The sequence below is a fragment of the Sinocyclocheilus rhinocerous genome, unplaced genomic scaffold (genome assembly GCF_001515625.1).
Source record: "Sinocyclocheilus rhinocerous isolate Xijiao unplaced genomic scaffold, SAMN03320098_v1.1 scaffold568, whole genome shotgun sequence".
Lineage (NCBI taxonomy): Eukaryota > Metazoa > Chordata > Actinopteri > Cypriniformes > Cyprinidae > Sinocyclocheilus > Sinocyclocheilus rhinocerous.
Genome location: NW_015652173.1, coordinates 1,924,617 through 1,934,053, shown reverse-complemented (window position 1 = coordinate 1,934,053; position 9,437 = coordinate 1,924,617). Strand labels below are relative to the sequence as shown.

General features: G+C 37.7%; 2 protein-coding genes across 3 annotated transcripts in view; one reads left to right on the top strand and one right to left on the bottom strand.

Annotated features, from left to right (window-relative positions):
* Window positions 1-5,711, top strand: part of LOC107714014 (anoctamin-10-like) — a 9,147-nt gene extending 3,436 nt beyond the window's left edge. Inside the window, exons 6-14 of the mRNA XM_016519703.1 lie at window positions 665-680; window positions 1,976-2,493; window positions 3,160-3,215; window positions 3,440-3,514; window positions 3,596-3,760; window positions 3,843-4,034; window positions 4,122-4,259; window positions 4,804-4,920; window positions 5,293-5,711. Of these exons, the coding sequence (XP_016375189.1) occupies window positions 665-680; window positions 1,976-2,493; window positions 3,160-3,215; window positions 3,440-3,514; window positions 3,596-3,760; window positions 3,843-4,034; window positions 4,122-4,259; window positions 4,804-4,920; window positions 5,293-5,340 (1,325 nt within the window). The 3' untranslated portion in view covers window positions 5,341-5,711. The remainder of the gene's footprint in view (window positions 1-664; window positions 681-1,975; window positions 2,494-3,159; window positions 3,216-3,439; window positions 3,515-3,595; window positions 3,761-3,842; window positions 4,035-4,121; window positions 4,260-4,803; window positions 4,921-5,292) is intronic.
* A 288-nt stretch (window positions 5,712-5,999) lies between these two features.
* Window positions 6,000-9,437, bottom strand: part of LOC107714071 (SNF-related serine/threonine-protein kinase-like) — a 29,433-nt gene continuing 25,995 nt past the window's right edge. For both annotated transcript variants that reach the window (XM_016519775.1, XM_016519774.1), the window contains exon 6: window positions 6,000-9,382. In XM_016519775.1, the coding sequence (XP_016375261.1) occupies window positions 8,197-9,382 (1,186 nt within the window). In that variant the 3' untranslated portion in view covers window positions 6,000-8,196. The remainder of the gene's footprint in view (window positions 9,383-9,437) is intronic.

The window sequence follows — 9,437 nt, the reverse complement described above, 5'->3', positions numbered from 1 at the left end:
ATATATATATATATATATATATATATATTTCAATCAGGACCACTTTCGTCAAGTATATTTATTACAATTATATTGCATACAGTTAGTGTTGGCGGTATGGTTATGTTCTGGGCAACACTCCACCCGCTCTGTCCATGCAGCCATGCTTGGACAGAGCGGGGAGAGCAGCAAGACAAACCCCCCCGGGGTACAGAACAGAACCATTATATGCATACATAATTACAATTCACAATTACATGAGTTGTAAACAATATGTGATAGAGAATGCTTCCAATGAAGTGACTGTAAAGGAAGAAACAAAAGTCAGATCGAATTACAGGTTCAGTTAGGTGGAGTTGGGGTTGGAGGAGGGAGTTAATTGCAAGCAGTGATGCGATGGAAGAGACGCTGAAGAATGGGAATTTAAATAGACCGCTTGTGATAGGTGTCAAGGCTGGATTGGTACACGTCAGGAACAGCTGACTGTCGGCTGATGCGAACTTGACTGACGTGGCCTGCCTGAACTAACGCTATGCTGAATATATATTGATGGACCTTTACGAAATTTTTCAGCCGATAACGATAGCCGATTGTTCAGGATCCGTTCAGGATGCCGATGGTACCGATAGCTTAGTTTTCTTAGAGAAAAAAAAATCTCTCCCAACTAATGCTGTAAACTATACAGGGAACCCTCTCGTTTGGTAAATAGCTAATATCAGAGGTTACAAGTAACCACAAAAGTATTATATTCAACTGTAGCCTATTTATTTCCTGATATAGTAATCACGCTCAAATAAAAACGACTGTATAAAACACAATTGAACATAAGGTATTTTTCATTTAAAAAAATCTGTCTTGATGACATTTATTCAAACTTAGTAAATAAGCTGCCTCTAACGTTAGTGGTTTAACTAACAAATTGTGAACACTGATAACTTTCCTAAGGTAAACGCACCGTTAAGTGACAGGCTATTGTTTACAAGCTGTTTGATTTGACGTCTTCTTTCGGTTGAAACGCTGATTGAGTGATTACATGAGACATAATACATTTCGGTAAGCTGTACTGTATTCTTTTAACATACCTTCTGATATTCCTTCATGTGTATTTCGCGCTATCTCTTGTATAAAACTGAAAGAAACTGCGCTCCGCGCTGCACTGTTAACTGAACGGCTAAGGTGATCTGGCTTGAACTACGGGTCATTCATAGGGTCAAATAGAACCAGCATTAACACGTTATTACTTTAACTTGAACAGCGCTAAATTTGACACAAGAAACATTCTTCTTGCAAGTTGCAGTTTTCCGCCGCCTTTCGATTGACAGGAAATAATCAGCCCTGATCATCGGATGTTTTTAAACAATCGGCCAAGATTAGTGCAAATAATTGCTTTTATCGGCTGATACCGATTATTGGCCAAAACATCAGTGCATCTCTAATTTAAGACTATATGTAAGACTATCAGTATTTTATGTTATGATACAAGGAACTTAAGAAACATATGAAACGTATTCTTACTTTCATAATAAAAAAAAAAAATAAAAAAAAACGAGAACTTGATAAACAAAACACGTTATGATGCTGCTTTTAATTGCTGGGTAGAGAAAGGACTTGTCACACTGAAGGATCTATATAGTGATTGTAGCTTTATGTCATTTTCTCAAATAAGAGCTAAATATAATATTCCACAAACACATTTCTTTAGATATCTACAGATTCGCAGCTTTATGATATCTAACACTCTGGATTTTCCATAATATAATAAATAAATAAAATAATAATAATGTTCATATGTTATAATAATATACTATATATATATATATATATATATATATAGCATATATATATTTATTCTCACAAAAATTAAATCCCTGACAAACTTAAACATTTCCTTACTTTCATATTTTTTTTATCTGTACTATATCTTTATATGATAGGAAATCAGGTCTTAACAATATATAACATAAAATATGTTATAACAATAATTTTTCCTCCCTAGTGCAAACTTCTCCAATGGAAATAAAACTGACAGCGAGCCGACACTGCCGAAGCATGACGATGACCAGCCTTCAGTCAGCTCCTACATGGTGCAGGCAGTCTTCAGCATGCTGTGGTCCACGGTATTCATGGAGCTGTGGAAGAGGAGGAGCGCAGCTTTATCCTATCGCTGGGGCACTTTCAATTTAGCTGAACAATTTCAAGAGCCCCGACCGGGTTTCCATGGAGAACTCGGCACCAATCCGGTCACGGGCAGACTGGAGCCGCTGTTTCCCGAATGGAAGAGGAGGCTTAGGATAGGTCTGGTGTCATTGCCTGTGGTCGGGGTGTTTTTGGGTCTGGTGGTCATGGGGATGGCAGGTTTCTACTTCTTTGAGCGCCTGGTCTCAAACTGGCACAAAGCATCTGGATCATACTTCACAGCAGCCTTGCTATATCTCCCTTCTATAGGCCATATTGTCTACACTAATGTGCTGGGGAATATATATCGCAACGTGGCCTTGCAGCTAACAGAAGCAGGTAAGAAAAAGATCAGGCAAAAGAACCTGATTAATGTTATTAATGTTAATTTAAATTGTTTGTGATTAAATTCTTACTATAATTATATTTAATAATATAACAAATTATTAGACATAATTATAATATATGTAAATATCATATACTGGTGATATAATCTTTTCATATTTTGCAAAATATTCTGTAAAAAATTATAAATTATATTTATTATTATTATTATAAATATCTAAAATATCTAAATATCTTTAAAAAAAATATATATAATAAAATTGTAAAAATGTACATAGAATGTCAAAATAATAGTTTTTTGTAGAGATAATTAAAATGCACATTGCTTTGAGATGTTCAGATTAGCTATTGCTTCTTAACTTATATATAGAAAATAGATAAGATAAACATATTAAAAATTTTCCTTCTGGCTTTTCTGTCATAATTTATTAATCTATATATTTTTATATCATATATAAAACATAATTACAATTCTTTGACAGTTTTATTAAATAACTTACTTTATTAAAAATATATTAAATATTTAATTTATTAATATTTTAAATATTTATAATAATTATTTATAGTAAAAATTAAATAAGTTTATAAATAAGAAAACACACAAACACATATAAGTGATGTTATACTATATTAAATATTACTAACTTTCTTGCCTTTCAGAAAATCATAGGGAGGAATCATCTTTTGACTATCATCATACCACCAAAGTCCTTGTGGTCAGTTTAATAATTGTCTACATATCCATATGTTTTTTCCCCACCACCTTTTCTAAATTACCTGTTAGTGTGTGTTTCATAGAAGGTGTTTTACCTCAAAGATCTCAAGTGTGTTTTAAATGCTGATAGCTGTAGCTGTCTAGACCAGAATTATTCTGCAGGACTGTGTAATACTAAATGAAAATGTCCCATGTGCCTTATCTGTCCCTCTCTCTTTCATTCAGTTCACCTTTTTTAATAACTTTGCTGTGCTGTTCCACATTGCCTTCTTCAAGGAGGACATGCCTCTTCTGCGCAAGGTGGGAATTTCCTCAGAAACCCTTCTCACATATAATCCTAAGATTTCTATCTCAACACAATATCTGTGATCTCCTCCTTAGAGGCTTTCCTCTCTTCTGATCGTGACTCAAGTGGTGAATCAGTTCACTGAGGTGGTGGTTCCTTTCCTGGTGGACCGTTTCCTCACATCTGCAGACAGGAACCTGAAGGAAGATGATCCAGAGGTGGACCATCTCCAGGCTCAGGGCAGTCTGCCGGCTTTCCCAGTGAGTAGCAATCAAATAAGCTTAAATATCAAGAATACAAGAATCCTATTTTCCTTAAATTCTCAATCTTGTTCCTCTTCAGGGCCTGTTTGCTGAGTACATCGAGCTGCTGGTTCAGTTTGGCTACTTGAGCCTTTTCTCTTGTGTTTATCCCATCACTGCCCCTCTGTTACTGCTCAACAACCTCACAGAGATCCGCACAGACGCCTACAAGCTCTGCAAGCTCTTCAACAAGCCCTTTTCGGCCCCTGTGCCTAACATGGGTGTATGGCAGGTCAGATTGGGATCTGTCCTGTATATATGGATGTTTAAAATGCTGTATGATACTGAGTTCTAATGTGTGTCTTTGTCGTTTTTATAGACGGCGTTTGAGGTGCTGAGTTTCATCTCAGTCATGTCTAACTGTTGGCTGCTGCTTCTGTCGCCGCATGTGAAGGAACTCACAGAGGACGCCGGTCTCAGCAGCAGCAAAGTTCTCATCATTGCCGTCATTGTGGAGGTTAGAGAGGATTTTGGTACAGCCTTGAAAAATAGTCTGTCCAAAAATGAAATTAGTGACCACAAGCTTAAAAAAGAACAAAAAGGTTGAAATTTTGTTGTGACAAAAATGTCAAGATTTTCTTTTTGTGTACCACATAATATCAGAATTAAAAAATTAGAATTTTAATTTTTGGTGAACTATCCCTTTAAATCAATGTGACTAATGGTGCGTTCAAGTTGTCTTGGAAAGACTGTGTTTGAACACAGATGAACACCACCACAAAGTTGTAATTACAAGCAAAATTGTTGTTGTTTTCTTTTGTATCATTGTCAATCCCCACGCTCACAAAATGCTAATGCTAAGCTGTTCTGAAAAAGATACATCGCCAACTTGCTCCAACCAAAGTGTTTTGAATGCACCTAACATTGTAAATACATCTTCCCAACTCATAATATGACTTGTACTAGCATTTATCTGGAGTGAATTAGCTGGCTGCCAACATGCTTTCTTTGTGAATGAATATTGTGGCTTAGTTGTTTCTTACGCTGGTTTGCTCCTCTAGCATGCCCTGATCATGGTGAAGATGATTTTGGCCTTCATGATCCCTGATGAACCGGATTGGGTCCGAATCAAGAGAGAACAAATCGAGTATCACTCCATGCAAGCGCTTAAAAAACAGGTAACTTTAGTTACTACTGTTAACTGTTAGCATTTTAGCACGCTAGTATTTTGCTTAACAAGCTGTATTAAATTTAAAATCTTTATCTAGATACAAAGCTAAGAAAAAAGTGTAGCAGTAACCATTATGCTAGTTTTTAGCTGTTAGCATATAGTTAGCAAGAGCATCCTTAAAGAAATTGCCTTTAGCTATTTTCCAACGTTGATAATAATGCTGACAGAATGTAATCTGTTTTTATTAATTTTATTAACTAGTTTCTTATCAAAGACTAAAGGCCTCGTGATTAACCAACAAATTATTTTAAATCTAATGTACGTTATGGAGTGTTTACATAACCAGAAATGTCATTAAATATTATTTTCTGTCTCACAGAGGATCATGCGCTCTCATGTGGAGGACAAAGTCCCTTTGAAGGCCTAAATGGAAGAGTAACCAAAGACTATTTCCATAGAGACAATCACAAGAAGGGCGGTGCTTGGCTATAAAGTCATACTTAGCTTGCTAATATATCATATGGCACAGTGTACCAAAGATAGCTTTTATAGTTTACAGGGTGTTTCAGCCCAAGTTAATAATTGTTTGCATCAGTGGTACCTTTTTGAAAACTACTGAAAAGAGATTATTAAGGTCAAGGGCGATAAAATTATGATAGTGGGTAAACATGGTGACGTATTGTGCTGTATTAATGATTTTAAAACAAAAGTTCACCACAATTACTATGGAATAGCTCATTTAATTATTTTTTCTTGCTGTTGTTTTGTTTGTATATTTGTTTTTACCTGATTTTTTTGTTAATATATTGTGATGATTTTAACTTTTTGTCCTCAGTTGTATTTTTACATTTCATCAAAAGTGATCGTATTATTACAGCTGATTTTGCTGGTATTAAAAACCACCCAATGCTTGCTTCACTGAATATGTTATGCAAATGTTAAGTGATGTAAGTGGCCTTGAAGAAACTGATAATAAATATTCAAATGGCTTTAAACTGAGAAAACCACATCATACAATAAACAGCCATACATGAAGATCACTGTGGTCTAGTGCTCTAATTCTAATAAAAATTAGGACAACACATGTGGCAGTTTAATCAGTTTTAATAAATAAATATAAAAATAAATTAATCTCATTGAGACACAGTCATAGTTTTAGTAAGGGTCAATGGGACTATAGACAAACCCAAATCCGACTTTCGCTGTAAAGTGATTACAGATGCTTTGAAGGATGGAGACCCATGTCAAATGAGAAACATCAAAATAAGAAGAAAATAAAAATGCTGATTACGAAAATATAGTGCATGTCTGGTTTTACGTATATATCACTCTGCCCTCTGATTGGTCCAGAAGGTTGTACTTACAAATCATCCTAGGCCAGGATGGCTGTTCCTTGATTGATTAAACATAGAATGGGAATGAAAATTCGAATCTCAGAAGTTATGGATATGTAATTTGTCTATATAGGCCTATATTTCTTGCTATCTCTCCCTAAAGCACCTCTTACATTATCTATTCTTGTGCATTTGGTCAAGCTTATCTGTGGTACAAGATTTCGCAAACAAAAATAAGTGTATTTGACATTTGCACTTTCATTGGCTACAGTGTGACCAAAAAAAATGAATTCACCGGTGACAAGTGCACTACGTATAGCACAGAAAATTACGAACATGTGAAGTGACTGAATAGCTTTGACATCCTTTAGAGTACCAAAGTAACAGAAACCACAGTCACATTTGCTATCTAAATGATTATGTGATGTGTTTAGGCTGTTTAGGAGGTCAAAACAACAGTAACCGCTAGCTTCACTCATGCCATTGCAACATACGAAGGCTGGATTTTGTCAATGTACATTTTAAGCTAATGTACAGCTCTTCAAATGTATTTACAACTATGACACAAGAAACTATATGACCTTTTTGTCAGTCACCAAACTAGTGTCATCAAACTGCTACGTTCACTGAATAAGATCTAAAATGGAAGGGTTGAAATGTTTGGTATGTATACGGTGCAAGGGTCAAAATACATCATACCAATAGCATAATATGTCCAAAAGAATATATACACTGTACATGACTGGATATTTCAAACAGCTTATCCCTTTACAACATATGTTAAAGATGCACCCAGAGGCAGATGATTAAACAAAAATAGATAGAATGTTATGTAATTAATCTCCCTCGCATATCTCCTTATGTAAAAAAAAAAAAGTGTCTTTGTCACCATCTTTCGAAAAAACCCTTGATAACTTTCTAATGCTTGATAAAAGCTTCATAATATTTCCAAGAATTAGTAGTTTTAAAACAAACTAAAATATAGCTCCAGGAAGACCAGTCTTCTGTTTTGTGTAATATTATGTCCATTTCACAAAAAGTCTCTCGTCATAATCTCTCAGAATAATCTGTTTGAGCCCTCTTCTTGTTTTTTTTTAAATATACAGATATACTTAGCATCTTTCCCTGGTCAGTCCCCTGCTCACAAAATGCTAATGCTATGCTAAGCTGTTTTGATTTAGCATGCTCTCATAACCATGCTCCCAAACTGTCACTGTTCACTGTATCAATGTGGCAAAGTGTTCTGCTTCCTGTCCCACTGCCTGAGGGTAAAGATGCTAGCAAACATGCTAGCATGAGACAGTGGTGTGGGGAAAAACAACAATGCCACAGCATGCAACTTCTTACAAGTTCTGAGTAAAGACCATTGCCTCACAGTTGCCTGCAAAAATACATCAAACGAAAACCAAAAACGTGTCAGGACTACTACACTGACGGGACAGCTAGTTCTTAAATCTAAACATCCACTGTTGTGATTGTTCATTGTCTGTTCTTGTGTTGGCTTATTATGTGTTGCTCTGAAGCATGGTCTTCACCCACTCGCTTAGTGATATGACTAAACTCGGTGGAACTCTTATTGTGGTAAAGATATTACAGCGCAAAATGACAAGTTATTGAATTAAAGCTCCTACGCTAGCAAGACATACAATATTTCGAATGAAAGTCTCTGAGATAGCACAGAATATAGTGAGCAGTGTCAGTCGATACAGGTGTTCGTATACACAGCATTGTCAGGAGGTTAACTGTTTTACAGGAAAGCAGCAAGGAATGCTGGGTTGGGAAAGAAAATAAAGATATACAATAAGTAGATTGTGTGGAAAAGCACCTCTGAGGTTACAGTATGAGGTGAGAACACACTTTTTCTTTAATTGTCTGAACAACTCCAGAGTTGTAGAGGTTGGAGGGTTTCGGTTGATATCAGTTTGTTCCTTGATCTCGGGATACAACCTCTACAACACATGGCAGCAGTTGTACTGTGCAAATGGCAGGAGCTTCTCTTTAGAAGTGGGCTGGATGTTGAAGGACAAGGCTTTTTCACAGAGCGGGAACTGCAGCAGACGTTCTCGCAAGTTTACGTTCTTGACCTTGCTGGGATCGGCCCGGATAGCAGGGTCAGTATTTGTGTCCCTGGTTCCCTGGAGGCCTTTTTGTGGTTTAGGCTGTACCTCCTCAGGTTTCTCGACTTCTCCCGCAGTCTTACGCATCTCCACCCCATCGGGACCCAGGTCCACACAGTGGTTCCTTGGCAGGGACCTTGGGGAACCACAAGGGGTTGACACCACCCCAACTTCAAGCAGTCGAGATTTGGCTAGGGTGTTATTGTTGTTTTCTAGCGTGTTTTTCGAAGGTTCACGCTGTCCCCAGCAGCACTGTACAACATCTAGTCTGGAAGGTGGTGGAGGTTCATCTATATTTGGACCTTGAATTTGTTCTCCTTCTTGCTCATCTAAAGACAAGCTAGGGTGGGTGAAAACACCCTTGTCCCTTCCTCTGCCTGGTTGCTCTGTGTGGTTTAACTCTTCCACATGGGCTTCAGTGTTTGGGGGCATCTGTCCTTGATGTTCTATGGTGCCAGAAGTGATGTTAGACACTGAATCCGAAGGCTTCTTCTGCTCTTCCCTGATTTCCGACCCTTCCTCAAGTTCCTCCTCCTCAGCCAGAGTTTCACAGTTTCCCATCACTTTACAAGACGGTCTGCCTGTTCTCCTCTGAGTCTCTGATTGCAAAGATGTTCTAGAAGGTTTCAACGAGAGATCCGTTGAAGGAAGAGGATCCAGTTTACCTGGTGCCACCTCAAGTTTCATCTCATCCCTGTTCTGCTCGTTTTCATCATCCTCATCCTCTTCTTCCTCACAGATCTGCTGTAAGGCTCCAAGGCTCTTGACAGTAGGTTGGTCCGGAGGTAGAGGGTGCAGACCGAGGCTCAAGCAGGGAGCCGTGCTGCAAAAGTCACTGAAGGAGTTGTCATGACGGTTGGATTTGGGAGCCAGCAGGTCCCCAGATTCACTCACACCACGTCGGACATAGCCGGAAGACAGAGAACCGAGAGGCGCTAAGGGACCTAGAGGTGTTCCTCTTAGTGTATCAGTCCGGGGAACTTGGCTCACCAAGTCCAATGGTTCTGACATGGGTCTCCTGTAACAGAGCCAACAACAGTACTCAGTATTAGGAACCCATGTACCAAGGGTTA